Below are 17,964 nucleotides of genomic sequence, written 5' to 3' on the forward strand. Positions count from 1 at the left end.
TAAACATTTCGCATATGCACACGTGGACTTCCATATGCAGGCGCCATACCTTAGCCTTGCCATTCCAACAATGTGGTACGTAAACCAGCCACACTGGCATCGGCTGGGAGTTTGCTGGAAATGCAGATTCTCAGGCTTGCCCCAGACCTGCTGCTATGGGTTGACTTGTGCACCCCCTTAAAGTTCACATGTTGTTTAAGTCCTTCCCCCAGTACTTCAAAAGGTGACCTTCTGGAAACAGGGGCACTGCCAATCTAATCAGTGGAGACGAGGCCATTTGGGTGGGCCTAATCCAGTATGTTGGTGTCTTCATAAAAGGGGGAAACGTGAACACAGACGTGCACACAGGGAGAACGCCGCGTGAAGATGAGAGCAGAAGCTGGGGTGCTGCTTCTACAAATCAAGGAACAGCCGAGATTACCAGCGGAGCATGAGAAGCCAGGGAGAGGCATGTGCCAGGTTCTCCCTTACAGTCCCCAGAAGGAAGCAACAGCCCTCCAACACCTTGATCTCAGGCTTCTTGTCTCCAGGAGGCTGAGACAGCGAATTTCTAAGCCGCTCAGTGTGTGGTTCTCTGTCCCAGCAGCCCCAACAAACTAATATGTTTACTGAACATAATCTGTAGTTAGACAATTTCTCCAGGTAAGCATTTGCATATTAAAGTGTGAGAAACACTGCTGAGGGCAAACATCCTCACCTTGACTCTGTCTTATAAAACAGGGGTGAGGGGGGTGCCTGGAAGGCTCAGTCGGTTGAGCATCTGACTTCAGCTCAGGTCATGGTATCACAGTTCATGGATTTGAGCCCTGAGTTGAGCTCTGTACTGACATCTCAGAGCCTGCTTGGGATTCTCTGTCTCCCTCTCTCTCTACCCCCCTCCCCCCACTCACACACGCATTCTCTCTCTGTCTCTGTCTCTGTCTCTCTCAAAAATAAATATTGAAAAAAAGAAAATAAAATGTTTAAAAAAAAATGAGAGTGGGGGGAAGGAAAGAAGGAGAGAAAGAGGAAGGAAGGGAGAAAGGCGGAAAGCCAAAAGACCCTAATAGCACAAAAGAGACTAGATTCATCACTTAGAATGGTGTTCTTGGAGAAAAATTAACTTTTGCTGTGGACTATAAACCTTGCTATTATGTTTGCTGAGCTATCTGTTAAAGATTGATTACTAGTTTTATATTAATTTGGTGCCTGAAGCCCAACTTTTAGGGGGAAGTGGGGACATAAGTTACATGGTAACTTCAAATAAAGTCACCCTCCTGAGCCCTTCCTGGTAAAAGGATTTCTGAATTAGGTCCATGTTGGCAACTGAGGGGCTCCCGGGTGGCTCAGTTGGTTAAACACCTGCCTTCAGCTCCAGTCATGATCTCACGGTTCGTGAGTTCGAGTACCTCATCGGGCTGACAGCCCAGAGCCTGGAGCCTGCTTCAGATTCTGTGTCTCCCTCTCTGCCCCTCCCCCACTTATACTCTATCTCTCTCAAAAATAAATAAAACATTAAAAATGATTAAAAAAACATGTTGGCAATTGAAATTCAAGTAAAAATTTCTTCCAAAGTATGCATACATGTTTTTAATGAGGAGAAATAAACATATTTTAACATCTCTCAAAACTATCTTTTCTATCTGAATTATGTTGTCATTTCTGCCATGGCCTAAATGATCAGCAGATAGGGAGGGCTGGCTTTAGCTCTGCTATGAAATGATCTGACCTGGTGTTGATGTTAGTGGAAGAGACCAGGAATGGCCCAGGTTAGAATACAGCTGGGAGGTGACCTTCATAACCTTCCTGGTCTGTCCCTTCCCTGGTTTTCCCCTGATATTAAACATTTCTGACTGAAGTTCTATTCTGTGGGAAAATACTGCCTAAAAGAGCCTGGAGGTGTTAAAATTGAGTTCAGTACTTTAAAAAATTACAGTTAACAATGTTACAATTCATGGATTACATATCATGAAAGGCTATTGTGAATGACTATAAAGGATTTATCCTATCATCTTTATACGCTTTAAACATTTTTTTTAGTTTTTCAAATTGATAACTCTTCACAGGACTCCAAATTCAAAAGGTAAAAAGAATATGCAAGGAAAAGCACCCCCTCTAATTCTGACTTCCAGTCATCCAGGAAGCAACCGATATCACCAATTTCTTACGTGTTAACGTTTGTTTCTTTTTTTTAATAACTAAAACAAATGTTTTAGCTTATTTTTTGAGAGAGAGAGCAAGGAAGGAGCAGACAGTGAGGGAGACAGAGAATCCCAAGCAGGCTCCACACTGTCAGCACAGAGCATGACTCGGAACTTGAACCCAAGAAACCTGAGATCATGTCCTGAGGCAAAATCCAACGCTTAACCAACTGAGCCATGAAGGCGCCCCTGTTTCTTTCTTTCCTTCTTTTTTTAAATGTTTATTTATTTATTTTGAGAGAGAGAGAGACAGAGAGAGTCTCAGGCGCCCCTGCCACTACCAGTTTCTTGATCTTGTACGGAGCAAGGATTAGGGGACTACATGGAAGAAATGGACCCCTCATTGGTTCACCTGGTCACTCCACCATGTCACTGCCACGTGAAGACTGTAGTCACAGCAGACTTTGGGATCAGCCCAGCTTCGCCAGGTCTCAAAGGCCTTGATGAGGGAACTGCCCTTCTGAGGAATGGCAAAATCAATGATCATGGTGGTGCCTCCTGCCAGGGCAGCCTGGAATCACAAGAGGGTTTCAACAGTTAGCCATCAATTTTTCAGCCGAGTCACTTATCTCCTTGAACGCTGTGCGTTTGCAAGCACTTGTGGGTCCACGAAATTGCACAACGCTGCTGCCTGTTTAAAAGACCCAGAGGGACATGAATAGACTTTCCATAAATTAAAGTTTGAAGTGCTAAACTTGCTGGACTTGCTTCCATAAAAAGAATGCCATGTCTGGTGAGAAGAAAATGGCTGTGGCCCAAACAAAACAGAGTGAGGATTGCAAGGAAAAACCGAAATGGAAAAATGGAGAAGACTCAAAACTTTTTCTTCTCAAGAAGACTGTATTCATCACTGTGAAAATCCCAATGCATTAGCATCAGTCTCAGTGAACTGGATCTCCAACTGCCTCGTGCTCCACACAGAATCCTGGAGACTCACGTGATGCCTGCTTCGCCTACATTCCCCACAACCAACTGGGGACCCTTCGTCTTTCCTTAACTCCCGACTGTCCCCTCTAATCCATCCCCCTGGTCCTGGTCCAGCCTCTTCTCCTCCTTCAGCTTGATCTTTATATCCCACCCCCTCCACAGACTCCTTGGTGCAACTGGAAGCACGTTCCACAGCACAAATGTGACAACTTGACTCCAAAGGTTAAAACCAAATGCTTTTAACCACCTCTGGACTGAAGTTGAGTCTTCTCAACATGGTCTACGAGGCCCCACGTGATCTGCCTCAACTCGTATTTTCCTTGGCACATTACATTATATGACATTGCCTTATGACTAAATTTAAAAGTAAGTTGCTTAACCAAGCGTCTTTGATGAACTACTGAAATTGATTTTACTTAAACTAAAATCACAGGGTGGTTAATGTGCTTTAAGTGTTGCAGTCAAACAAGGTAGGTGAAGAGAACAAACGTAGCCAGGAAGTGTGGTGGTGCGGTAAAGGCACTGGCCAAGGAGGCTGACAGACTTCAGAGCATAGAGGTTAGATTCAGCACCTGTCATCTGCGGTACCTGAGAGGCCAAGAGCCCCTCTCCCAGGTCCCTCCAATTGCACCCCCATCAGCCTCCCTGCAAAGCCGCCCAGACTCCATGTGTCCCCCCTGGTTTGCTGGCTCTCATCTTACTTCAATAGATTTTTTTTTTCCTAAGTCACTTGGCCCCACTCCAATTCTTTTTGCTCTGAAAAATCTCACTTTTTGTACAGAAGCCTATACTTTGTCTCCACCTTTAGATAACAGTGCCTTATTCTTGGCAAACAATACACATTTGCATTTCTTAAGAAATCACTATTGGTGTAATGACAATACTAGGAAAAAAATCCTCAAGCTCTGTATTTTTATTTGAATGCAGATTAATCTTCTTGCCGTCTTCCTTCCTAACGTGTCTTCCCAGTGCGATGCGGATATCCCTTGAGGATGAAGGGCATCTTTCTAACAGAAATGCTGTTAATTCAAGTGTTAGAAGAAAAGTACTTTTTTTAGTGCCTACTGAACTACAAAATCAAGCTTAAAGAACTATCCTTTCCATTCTTTCCATATTAAAAGTCTTCCACATTCAGGATGTAGGCAAACTAGATACGATGCTGGTGGAAATAAAATAAATGGTGTAGCTACCTTGGAAAGCAGTGTGACACTTTTTCAGAAAGTTAAACATAGAGTTACCATGTGAGCCAGTAATTCTAATCCTAGGCATCTATGGGTGGGAAATAAAAACATGTCCACACAAAACCCTGTACACAAATGTTCAGAGCAGCAATATTTATAATAGCCCCAAACCGGAACCAACCCACGTGTCCATAACGGATGGATCGACAGCAGAATGCAGCACGTGAACGCTGTGGAATATTATTCGGCCATAAAGAGGAAGCACTGACACATGCTGCGATGTGCATGAACCTTGCAAACGTTACGCTCGGTGAGAGAAGCCAGTCACAGATCATGTAGTATATGATTCCACTTGTACGCAATATCCAGGAGAGGCAAATGCTTAGAGACAGTAAGGAGAACAGTGGTTGCCTTGGGCTGGAGGGGTTGAGTCAAGGTGCCAGCTCACGGGCACGGGGCTTCTTTTTGGGCTGATAAAAATGCTCTAACATTGGTTGTGGTGATGATTGCACAATTCCAGGAATATACTAGAAACCACTGACCTTAAATGTACACCTTAAATGGCTGAATTGTATCATATATGAATTATGTCTTAGTGAAATTATTACCAAAAAAAAAAAGTTTACTACATGTAAGCTATGGAATGAGAGGGGTGGGAGGGCCCACAAATAATCAGACAGAGGTTCTCCCGTTCGGTGTTTATTAGACTGCAGCGGGCGATGGAAATAAGAATAAATAATTATGACAAAATACTCAGTTTGTAATACCAGGTAGCAAGTATATTTCTACAATAAATGGTAGTCTAGAAATTGCTAAGGGTAGGTAAAAATCGCTAAGCTCCTTGGAAGAGGTCCCGGGGAAAGACTACTGGGAATTCAGAAGAGGGAAGGATGAACAGAGGCCAGAGGAGGCATGGATTTAAATTAGCGTTAGGACACACACGTGAAGTTGCCAGCCGGCTAATAATATCTAACTGGCAGTGTGTACTTCTAATGTGCCAGGAACTGCTGACGTTCTGGATGTTCTAACTTTTGTAATCCTCTCACCAGATCTGCAGCAGGGAATATTATCAGCCCCTGTTTAGGGTGGAGGGAACCCAACACAGCACTACCAAATAACTTGACAGAGGCCGGACTGGAGTCAGGTCATCAGGTGCCAGGGCCTGTGCTCTGAGGAACAGCCATCAGCATGGGGGATGCTCTGAGGAAGGGCCCGTGAGGAAGAGCCAGCCCCTCAGCAGAAACTGGTAAGGGGCAGAATTAAGACCTGGACTAGGGTTGGAGCAAAGCATTGGTTCCGACAAGAGGAAGGCTGCACCTTCAGCAGGGGTGGCGGGAGTCCGTGAGCTGATTCTGACAGGGATGGCTGATGGTGGCAGATGAGGGGACACCGGAGGAAGGCAGCTCTGGCGAGTGTGGTGTGCAACATCCTGAGTGTGAGGTGCTTGGGCACATGTGGACTTTGTGTATTTGCACACAGAAGGAAACACAGACCTGACGCTGAAGGCAGGGGAGAGTTGGGGCAGTCACCTTGGAGAGGATGCCAGAGGGGTCCTGAGGTTGGCCGAAACGACCCCAGGAGAGAGAAGTGACACAGGATAATCTAAATCATAATACCTGTTCCGGAACATTCCAACACTTAGCACAAAAGCAACAGTACCATGCCCAGACAACCATTTACAGTGGCTGTTTCTGGGTGGGCATAATTGCAGGTTGCTTTAATTTCCCTCTAGTTAAATTTTATTTTTAATATTTGCTAACTTTTCTATAACAAAGCACAAGCTTTATAAGAAGAAAACAAGACTTCATGGACAGATGATAAAAATACATGCACATGCTAGGTAATTACATGGAGACTGTAGATGGTCTTCTTGCCAGACTGTAGATGTGATAGTCAAAGGACCATTTACTAAAACAACAGCAGACCAAAAGTCCTGGGGTTACAATTTGAAGCTCCCCAATCAGGATTCTTCACACCTGCCCCACCTCCCTCATTACCCGGGAGCAGGAAAGGGAACCGAGAACCACCCTTTACCTCTTCTTTGTTGCTTCTGGTTCTGTTTCTCCTCCACTCTCTTTCTCCCTGTCCTCCCCCCAAAATGGGAACAAATTTCGAGAAACCCTAGTGAATGGGAAAGGGTGTGGGAAGATGTATGGACAACAAAATCTACCTGTTACCAAACCACCGGGGGGCATGAGCCACTGGCCTCCGGGATCCCGCTGCCACCCTGGGTCCTGGCAAACAGGCACCAGCCACTGTCTGCACCCCAGCCTCCTCTGAACCTCTTTTTTTAAAAAAATAATGTTTTACTTATTTTTGAGAGAGAGAGCGCAAGTGAGGGAGGGGCAGAAAGAGAGAGAGGGCAGAGGATCTAAAATGTGCTGACAGCAGCCAGCCCGATTCGAGGCTCGAACTCATGAACCGTGAAGTCATGACCTGAGCCAAGTCAGACCCTCAACCGACCGAGCCTCTTTTCTCCCCTCATCTCCTGATCTCCCTGGTCTGTCTGGTTACCCATGCTCCTTTCACTGCCCAAAGGGATCTCAAATCCTTGAATATTATTTCAAGACCTGAAATGGCCCTTCCTTGTTCTACTGGATCTGGGGAGTCACGTGTGTGCCAGAACTGAGGATGTACAATCCCAAGTAGAGGTAAAGGAGATGTGCTCCTCCTAGGAGGTATTTGCCTCTTCATTTTTATTTATTTATTTTTTTGGAGAGAGAGAGAAAGAGCAGGGGAGGGGGCAGAGAGAGAAAGGGAGAGAATCTTAAACAGGCTCCACACTAAGCAAGGAATCTGCCACGGGGCTCAATCCCACAACCCTGGGGTCATGACCTGAGCTGCAATCAAGAGTCTAAGGCTCAACCCACTGAGCCACCCAGGCACCCCACTATTTGCCTGTTCAAAGAAGGGCTTGTGAATGCCCAGGCCTGGGTTAAGCATCTTATTATACACATTAGCTCGTTTAATTAAGCCTTTCTACAGTCTGGAACAGGTAGGAGTTGTTTTTCTTACTTCACAGTTGAGGATATGGGGGCTCAGAGATGTGGTATGATTCTCCAAGGCAACACGGAGGGGCACAGGACTCTGAGGGGTAAGTCTGACATTCAGCCTACTCTGGGCCTCGGCCCTACGCCGGCTGGTTCACCTGAGCCACTCTTCGGTAGAGTGCGATCTGATTTCCAGCCAGTTGCTCTGGTCATCAGTGAATCATTACTTGGAGAGAGGCACAGGTTGATAAAACGAATCAAGCACTTAAGAAACCAAAAGCCTTACGAAACAAAACAACTGTCAAACTGTGAATTGGAAATCCACAAATGCAACAGAACTTTATTTAGCTCACTAGATGTTCGTCACTGTGACAATCACTGTGGAAGTAATACGTCCCTAGAAGGTCTACAAGGAAGGGCCCCACACTGCTGCTGCTTCCCCTTCACAGACCTATTGCCCCTGGAATAATCTCCTTGATTCAACAAACCGACCGGTCAGAACATCACATTCCCAGCCCACCTCAGGTAGCCACAGCGTCTGTTTAACTGCTTTTATCATCGGAGGCTTTTAGGTTCACGTCACAGATGTTCAGGGTTTACCTAACATTTGAGGAATGGAGAGAGTTTAGGCAGGGGAGGGAGAACCCGTAGAGGGTGAAAATTTCTCTCATATTTCTGTGTGAACCTCAACTGTCTCCTTCGTTTTTGCTGCTGATAGACTTCACGCCACTTTTATTTGTCAGAGAGCCAAACAAAATGTATTTACCTTATCTAATCTTGGCTCATAAATCAATTCTTTCAGCTCCTAATTACTTTGGCTGTTCTCCCTTGAAAACCTTCCAATTTATCTAAAGCCTTCTTCGGGGGGGGGGGGGGGTGGAGGAGAGCATGTGCTGTATCAGGTGCAAATGTGATAGAACATAAATTGAGATAAACTCCAACAGCGGGGTCACAATATTATATAACACAAGATTCTATTTAAGAATGTATTAGGTTGTATATCACTATTGAAGGCATCCCAAGCATCGTCTTCCTTTTGATGGTGTCACCGAATTTTCATTTCTAAGCTCATCCTGGAACCAATGAGTTTGTCTTATGAAAATCAATCATAGGACCTGCTTAATCAACCCAAGTAAAGCAGAAGGAGATGGAAGAGGGCAATTTGAGCCTTAGGGAAGGGGGCTGAATTCTCAGCTTTCCTATAGTCACTAAGACGTATGAAAACAAACTTCAGGATCCCAATTTATGTTCCGATTCCAGAAGCCCATTTGGCTTTGTAAAGATGTCCTCCACACTGCCGCTCCGTGCCCGGCTCCTTGTCTCCCCAAGTCCGAAATATTAGCCACACCATCGTCCATCCAATTGTGCAAACCAGACTGAAGAGTCACCCTTGGCATTTTTCTCTCTTCTTCTCAACATTGCCAGAGCCAACCCATTGGCAAGCCCAGCTCTTCCCCAGGCTGCCTCCTACATCGCCCGTGAATCTCCTTACTTCTTGCGTCTATACCTCCACTGCCCAGTGCCACCTACATCCTCTGACTGGACTAGAGCAGTAGCCTCTTCACTGTCACCTTGTCCCTAGCCATGCTCACCACTTCTGATCTTATATTGATTTCCCTTTTGCTCTTACAATGGAGAAAACACAATTATTACACATCCCATAAGGCTGAAACTTTAGGTGACTCCTCTGTTTGCTATTGAGTCACCTCCCTTCCAACCCATTTGACCCATTTCAATGACACTGTTCCTCCCTCTCCTTGGAGAGCTCTGAGCTCTGTTCTACCTCAGAGAGAGATGTCACTCCTGCTCTCTCCTCCCCAGCCCCTCCTCTACTTGGTCCAGTGACTCTTAACCCTGGGTACACACCAGCATCATCTAGGGAAATTTATCCCATCCCTCAGAGATCCTGACTGGATGGATGTAGTTTCAACTCTGTATGTTCTGTGCCTATTACAGTGCCTGGTACACAAATATTCTTTAAATGTTTAAGGGAATGTTAAAAAGAAAAGCACAGGCCCAAGAGGGAGTCACTAATGCTAGCTAGGCCAAGTCACCAAACCAGAGTTTAATACCTAACCTTACCGCAATCTCAGCTCTGCCTCAGAAATGTAGTCAGGAATTTCCTGGTTGGCACCAATGAGGTAATCTGTCATCTGGACCCTCTCCATCCCCCAAAGTAAGATGAGGTAATCTTCAGGATAAGACCCCCTGTCCTTCCCCCTAAGAGAGAGTGACCTTTCAGGAACCAATCCTTTCTTTTCTTTTGCTAAATAATTTCCCTCTCCACTCTCCTTCCTATAAAAACCTTCTATTTTGTAAACTACTTGGAGCTTCTTTCTACCTGACAGATGGGATGCTGCCTGATTCATGAATCGCTTAATAAAGCCAATTAGATCTTCAAATTTACTCAGCTGAATTTCTGTTCTTTAACAGGAGAAAGGAAGGGAGGGATCAATGAATTTCCTCCAGTAGCTATGAGATGGAGTAATTATGATGATTCACTTTTCCAATAGCAAAATGAGAAAGCAGTGTAATTTGCATGTTAATGTGACATTTCATTTCTTAAAAATATTGCTAGCCCTGGCCATGGAGCTTTCTGGATCCTTCTATGAACATGTTAATGTGGAATGTAGACTGAGCGAATATGAAAGCTGAATGCTCAGTTTTCTCCAAAGCTCATCACCTAATCAGTGTTAATTAACAGATTAGAATCTATATTGGCCTCAAATGACTTCTTCTTTCTTTCTTTCTTTCTTTCTTTCTTTCTTTCTTTCTTTCTTTCTTTTTTCTTTCTCCCTCTCTCTCTTTCATTCTTTCGAGACAGAGTACACAAGGGCAGGGGAGGGACAGAGAGAGGGAGAGAGAGAGAGAATCCCAAGTAGGCTCTGCACCATCAGTGCAGAACCTGATGTAGGGCTTGATTTCACGACTGCACCATGAGGTCATGACCTAAGCTGAGATCAAGAGCTGGATGCTTAACCAAATGTGCCACCCAGGCACCCCAAGTGATTTCTTGTTTTATAAAAAAGATTACACTTTATTGTACTTTAACTTTTAAGGTCTTTGTTTTTATGTGTGAACAGATCCTCAGGATTTGGGAATTCATGAGTATCACCATATCAATTTCTCTAGTACTTGCAATGAAACATAACTGAAGAACTGAAGTGTCCTCCCTCAGTTTGTTACTTGACCTATGACAGGAGAAGCACAAAGTGGAAGCGAGCAGTAGACTCTGGGCAGCTGCTCTCTTATCTGCTAAATAACTTGCTCAGAAACATAGTTTGTGATGCAGCAAGCCATTAGGACTGGTGACCTGGCGAAAGGGAAAATGCCAGACCTTAAGCATTCACTCAAAAATAGTCACAATCATCAAAGTTAAGCCCACAAGCTCAAAGTCTACTGTATATAATTTATCATGAAGGCCAACATACATTAGAGCCCCATATACCTCTAGTCTGTCTGCCATTGGGAACAGAGAGCATGGTTTTCATCTCTACCCCAGCCACAGTGCCAGCCACTTTGTGGGTTTCCAAGAAATATTGTTGGCTGAAATAATAAAATCTAATCATCAACTTGAAAAATCCTTAGTTTAGGATCATTCCATTTTAAATTGTGGTGCCAGGGTCCAGAGTATGCCCCTGTGGCATAAAAATCATTTTGAGCTGAAGGTATTTAAGAATAGGTGTGTGAGAGTGTGTGTCTGTGTGTGTGCGAATACCCTTATCTGCCTAAAAGCAAAGCCTCCCAAAACTCAACTGTAATAAATCCCCTTCTAGGAAGTTTCACCACCAGGGAAGATTGACTCTTAACACCTGAGACTAGAAACTTGCACCACACCTCAATAGACCTTGTCACAAACCATCATATTTCCCACCGATTTTCTTAAGAGCCCATCTGTTTTTCCTAAAAGTCATTTGTTTCCCCATCAGTGTCCTCTCTACTCCCCCTCTTCTCTTATTAAGAAGTCATTTATGTTCCCATACATGCCCTCTCCTTTCCTCTCCCCTGTTAAGGTGGTATATAAACCCCAAATTCTAACCACCTCTTGGGTCACATTTTTCTGTGAACCTGCATATACCTGAATTTTAAAGATCTGTCTTTTCTCTTGTTAATGTGTCTTTTGTCAGTTAATTTGCATGTCCCAGTTACTAAACATAAGAGGATATAGGAAAACTTTTTCCTTCCTGACAGTAGCATCATGGAAACCTTGATTTACACACTACTTCTGCTGGACATTAAAAACCCTCAGGCAAATGAGGAGGAAACATGCAGTGGAACTGAAAAGCAGGGAGAACTCAAGTATGAAAACTGTAAGAAGGCAAGTCCTAGATTCTGTCAAGTTCAGCGAAAGAATTCCTAACAAACAACACCCTTAATGGGGCCCTATTTAACATCAAGCGGTTTCTAATTAATCTTTGAGATTTTTTTTCTTCCTCTGATTAGTGCAAAGATTAACTTTGTAATCAGTAAAGAGCTACTCGAGAAAATCACAGAATTATAAACTCTTAGAGCTGGAGCATGCAAGCTATTAGCATAGGAAGAGCATTCAAAGCTCAGTTTCACCAGCAATGAAAAAAAAGCTCATTTAAAAACATTAAGAAATTCTGTTTTTCCTATTAAATTGGCATTGATTTTTTTGTTTAAGGCAGTAGTTACAATTAACCAGGATTCAGTGAAATGAGAATTGTATGCGTTGCTCATGGGAGCATGAACTGATCTGGGAATATGTATTAAACTCCTTTAAGATCAATCTAAGACTCTTTGGTCCAGTCATTTCACTCTGAAGGGTGATTTCTAAGTCAATTATCAAGAATCCGTATGATAATTTATGTCCCAACATTGTTACACAAGCAAAAAAACAAAAAACAAAAAAACAAAAAACAAACAAAAAAACCCCCAAGAACCCAGAAACCACCAAAATGTCAACCACTGAGAAGACAGGAAGGGAGCTTTTAACAGTTTATGAAACAGGATGAAAAACGGGTAGCGTAGTTGAAGGAAGGATGAATTGGTTCGGAACATGCTGAGTGCAAAGTGCTTGTGGGACATCGAGGTTGTGATATCCTCAGACAGGTGGAAATAGAAACCTGATGCACAGAGACAAGAACACAGAGAGAAAGCTGTGAGGCTTAGCCTTGGCGAGGACAACAGGGCCCTGGAAATCACATTCTCCAACGGCAGTTAAGGTTCTGGGGGAAATGTGTAATGAATGAGGCTGTCTCCAGAGAGCACACAAAATTTAGTGGAAGGAAAAATGTGCGCCCCAAAGAGAAAACCGTGAAAATACGGGAAGCAAGATGTTAAACATTATAGGTGATTTAAATATTATTTTTCTTTACGTTCAACTGTATTTTCCTTTTTTTAAAAAAAGGCAGTTATTCAAGCAATATATATTGAGCAACTATAACGCTCCAGCATTTTCCTGAGGGCTGGATAATGAATAATATATATTGTTTTCATTACTTTCACTTTTTTTTTTTTAAATTGAGATTGTTCTTCCAACCAAGGCATCATAATATAGATAAGGAAATGTTAACAACTCTGAGAGAAGAAGTGACTTGCCCAAGGTCACACTGTCAGCCCACACAGCTTCCAAAGCCCAGCCTGGAGCTCCCACAAGCAACAGAGAAAGGGATCTGACTTGCGACCAAGTTTTCTGAAGTGCAGTTCTACAACGTGAAGAAATTCTATAAATACACCACACACGCATGCTTAATCATACACCTTCCACTGCCTTATTATAAGCAATCATCTTGATGGCAATTTACCAAAAAGTCCCAGAGCAAAGCGTAATTTCCTTTCTTGACAGTTTTGAAGACTTTTGTCCTACAAAAGAAAAAGAAAAAAGTGTTCTGTGTGTTTTCCCAATTAAAAAAAAAAAAAGATCCTTATACCAGCTACTGATGCTGCCAGATTTTTAATGTGAGCCCACCCACTCCAAGCTGCATATGTCTGAATATCTATATCTATATCTATCTATCTATCTATCTATCTGGAAACTGGCCAGGCTTTCATAATTTACTCTCTTATCACAGGATATAGTAAAAGCAAAGTCGTAATTCCTTCAACTTTACCTAACTCACAATATCCATTTGCATTTAAAAAATCCCATTGTTTTTCCTCATGGATATTGAATATTGGAAAACCACTGTACATCTAGTATATTTCAACAAAATGAAATATGATTTCTTTAAAGCAGGAAATTATTTCCATTAGTTACATCAGATAGAAAGCTTTTACCTGTAATTAAGTAAATCAATTCTAGGCTTGAAACCCAACCTATGCCATAAATTAGACTTACAAAATATGTAACCTTTGGTTGACCTATATTTCATTTTTTAAATTGGGCCCCATCACAATCTGGTGACCAATAAATAGAATACCATGAACAGTATCCCTTCTATGTGTTAGATATTATAAATGATCTGCCTGGTGCATGCAGAAAGTAAAAGCTATTGGTCTTAACATTTGGGGCCCATCTCTGAAAGCATAATATATCATTTCTACTTTATAGCTTTCTGTATGCAAGGTACCCATTTCTTACCCTTAGAAATGATGCAGCCATAAATTCAAGTACAAATGCCTCACAAACCTAACTCCTGAAATATGTATTTATTTTGATAACCTTAACTGCCTCCAGCTTTGGGAGAGTGAAGAGCTCCTGTATTTCTTAAGGATGACCCTGCTCTGTTTTTGAGAAAAGCCATCTCACATCGGCATGTGACGTACCCAGCATTTTCATCCCAACACCTGCCACACGGACAAACATCACACATTTTCCCAATAGTTTCAGAAAGGAAGTGAGCCTAGTAGGTAGGTAAGAGCTCTAGTAATGGCAGGCAGTAAGGAATTTGAAGAGCCACTTGGTCACTGACTGGTATGTGGCCTTAGGCAAGTGACTTAAATTTCAATTTCCTCAGCTGCAAAATGAAAGAACAACCCCTGAGATTGTTGGAAGATGGTGGACAACTTAGCACAGTTCCAGCACATGGTAGGTGCTTGATAAAATAAACGTTATGTAATGGTATTAATAAGATTTTTTCAAGATTAATATACAGCCCATCAACATCTACAAAAGATTTCTTTGCCCCTATTTCCCCAAACCAGAAACTCCACCAACACTGCCTTGGGAATTATGAAAGACTCTATAAAAGAGGGCAAAGTGAGTCAATAATGTTGTCCTTCCAGAACTCAGGCCAACGCTTTAATGCTCCTGTGTATCTGTGTTTACCCATGTGGAGTCTCCTCTGTTTTGGGGGGCAGGAGAGGTGATCTCCTGGGATCCAACTGATTTGAAGTAGACTTCTGTAACTTAGTGTCTTTGTGAGGACTGTTTTCGTGTTCAACATGAATTTAGCCTTTACTAAATCTTTGACCTTAACATCTCTGACCATATTGTTTTCGGTTTAATTAAGATCCTAAGCTCATGAAGAACATGTGTCTGTTTAATAGCTTGACAACGTTTAAATACAGAGATGCCTAGAGAATCAGCTGGTGGATAAGTTCTTTCAGATGTTGATGACTATAATATTGTGATATGCTTCAAAGACCTTCCTTCTCACAATAGAATTGCACATCTCTCCATGCTAGGAATCCCTGAATGGCCAAAGAACGACAGACAGAAGACTAAGAACCACCTTCCAGGGCCTTGGGGCATACACGGATGATCTTGAGAAAGCGAAGGAATGTTTCTCCCCAACAGCATTCCAACCCCGCATCCTGGCTGCTTCTCATTCTAGAACCTTGCTGAGAAAAAGGGAGATGATGTGGGGTAATGACACTAGTGGTCCTGGCAGATGGCCAGAAAGAGCGGCTCTGCACCTGGCAAATGGGGGTGTCAATGAATGCCCTGCCTTTAGCAAAGCACTTTGTTAATGATGAGCCTGTGGTAACAGCAAGAGTATGTACTGTAACCAAAAACAACAGGTTGCAAATTATGGACAGGTATGCACACAGGCCCATACACACATGCATAATACCACATCAATTATGTAAAATAAAGCATATTAGAAAGCACAAAAGCAATATACGGACACAGGAGTTGTCAATGGAGTTAGAGATTATGGGTACTATTTTTCTTTCTACTTTCCTAATACTTTTTTTCCAATTTTGTACAATCATGTATTGCTTTTATATATGAAAGATTCACTTAAAACGTAAAAAATAAGTTTGGGAAAGTTTACTTTTAAAGTAAAGGGCAATGAATGTTCACTTTTCCCCAACAGAAATGATATGTCCCACAAAACACTTTGACCACTGCCCTGATGATAAAGGTTAATAATCAGTAACTAGGAGTAAGCTTTCCAAACATCGATGTGAACAGCCTGCCCAAACCCTTCTCTCTGGATCAAATTGTTCTTTTTTTCTATTAAACAGTGTGGTCAATCATATATGATTGAGAAATGTGGACAGAGTGTGTGTGAGGAGAATAAAACTATTGGAAAGAAGTTAGTAAGGTAAACAAACTACAGTTCAAACTACTTTGAAAGCCTGTACAATTAATATCTTGACGAATAGCCTGATTTGTTTCACACACAAGAGTTTAGGCCTTAAGGATATCAATACCTTCACCCCAAAATGCAAGCCTCAAGGAGGGCATGGGCTTAGCTTTAACCAAAGTGCTGAGTGGGGTTGTAACTTTATGTAGCTGTAAGGCAGCCCAGTTTGTCTCCAGATCTTATTTTCAGGAGCTTTGGAGAAACGTTCAAGGTTCTTTTCATTGAGCAGAGCCTCTAGGCCTTTGTGTCTAGAGAAACCCAACCCTCTCCCACCTTGGTTTGACGATCTGATCCTCCTGCACCATCAGCCAAGCCCCAGGTGCTCAAGCATCAAGAAGGAGGTCCATATTCTGTATCTCCTGGGCCAGCTGATTAAGAAGAAATGGGGCCAGGTTGCCTGGGCACCCGTGTGAGTGCTGGGGAGACCATTCCTGGAATATTTCTCTTCTAAATTCTTGTCAGGGGGCGCCTGGGGGCCTCAGTCGGGTCAATGTCTGACTCCGGATTTTAGCTTGAGTCATGATCTCACAGTTCCTCAGTTCAAGCCCCCCACCTCCGGCTCTGTGCTGACAGTTCACAGCCTGCTTGGGATTCTCTCTCTCCCCTTCTCTCTGCCCTTTCCCTACTTCCTCAAAATACATAAATAAACATTAAAAATAAATAAATAAATTCTTGTCAGGGCTGTGTCTTTTCCACTGGAGGGTGGAGGCAAAGATTGTGGACCCAGTAGGCTACCAGCCTGCCCAGACTTGTCATCCACTACCCAGCATACGCTGCCTACTTGGAGTCAGGCAGTATCTACTAGGGGAACGGATTTTTCATTTGGTTTTGGCTGGGGGTGGAAGATGGGGAGAAATGGCTGGGGGTGCCGGGTAAACAGAGAGATTGTAGAGATAGTATGGAACACTTGCGGACTTCCATAGGACAGCAGCGACAATGGGGAAGGCGCGGGGAGGGAAGGGGGTAGTTGGGGAGTATAGGGTGCAGAGAACTGAGGGCGAGAGGATAGGCTGACTTAAACGTGTCAAATTACCCAAAGCGAGGAGCAGCGGGCGTGTGGCTTGGCCTAAGCTGGGGGGAAGGCAGCGGGAAGGGGAGCCTGGTAGAAGGGCGCTCGCAAGGGACCGCCCACCCCGGCCCTACGGCCGCTCGGTCGCGGCTGCAAGGCTCGCTCCGGCCCCGCGGGCCCCTCGGCGCGGCTCAGGCGGCGGCCCGGGGGCTCCGGGGCAGCTGGGGGAGGCCCGCGGGCTCGGCGGGGCACCCGGGGTGCAGGGCGCGGCGGCGCGGATACCTTGGTGCCCTGGTGGAAGTCGTCCACGGACCGCGCGCCCATGAAGGGGAACTGCATGTGCGTGTGCGTGTCGATGCCGCCGGGCAGGACCAGCTTGCCGGCGGCGTCGAGGACCCGCAGGCCGGCGGGCGCGCCCCCGGGCGGCAGCAGGTCCCGGCCGAGCGCCCGCACCACGCCGTCCTCCACCAGCACGTCGGCCACCTGCGAGAGGTCGTCGTTGACCACGCGCCCCCCGCGGATCAGGAGCCGCGACGGCGCCGCCATGGCGAGGGGGGCAAGGGCTGCCGACCGCGCATGCGGGGTGGCCTCCTTCGCGGTCCCCGAGAGCGGCCGACGGCCTTGGCTCCGGGACCCCAGGGGAGCGCGCAGCTCGGGCGCACCCGCCCGCCTGTTTATCTGCTGGCCGCGGGGCGGGCTCCACCCCGGCAGGCGAGGCTGGCGCTGGCAGACTGGGGCAGGCCGGCTGCGCTCGGTCACCACCCCGACTGTTCCGTCGTCCCGAGTCTAGGGGTCCGGGTCACTGGGAAGGAGAGTCTTGGAGTTTTAAGCGTTTGTTTTCCCTTGTAAGAAAAGGCACTTTGGGGAAAGAAATCCACCTTATTCTGCCCCTTAAAGACGAACGTGCCTGTCCCAAGACACATAGACACAGGCAGACACACTCTCTCTCTCTCTCTCTCTCTCTCTCTCTCTCTCTCTCTCTCTCTCTCTCTCACACACACACACACACACACACACACACACACACACACACACACATCACCTGCAGCAGCAACAATGAAAATACCCACGCCAGAAGGAACCACTTGATACTTGATCTGGATTTCCTTTTAAAAATATTTTTTAGGGGCGCCTGGGTGGCTCAGTCAGCTAAGCGTCCGACTTCGGCTCAGGTCACGA

General features: G+C 44.7%; 1 protein-coding gene across 2 annotated transcripts in view; it reads right to left on the minus strand.

Moving 5' to 3' along the window:
• DPYS (dihydropyrimidinase) overlaps window positions 1-17,447 on the minus strand; it is an 80,272-nt gene extending 62,825 nt beyond the window's left edge. Inside the window, exons 1-2 of one of the 2 annotated variants that reach the window (XM_019467885.2) lie at window positions 17,068-17,447; window positions 2,533-2,691 (exon numbers count right to left, since the gene is read on the minus strand). In XM_019467885.2, coding sequence (XP_019323430.1) covers window positions 2,533-2,691; window positions 17,068-17,331 — 423 coding nt within the window. In that variant the 5' untranslated portion in view covers window positions 17,332-17,447. The remainder of the gene's footprint in view (window positions 1-2,532; window positions 2,692-17,067) is intronic. The other variant, XM_019467887.2, reaches the window with a different exon arrangement.
• Between the last annotated feature and the right edge of the window lie 517 nt (window positions 17,448-17,964).

Source organism: Panthera pardus, unplaced genomic scaffold (genome assembly GCF_024362965.1).
Source record: "Panthera pardus isolate Hobbes unplaced genomic scaffold, ASM2436296v1 HiC_scaffold_7, whole genome shotgun sequence".
NCBI lineage: Eukaryota > Metazoa > Chordata > Mammalia > Carnivora > Felidae > Panthera > Panthera pardus.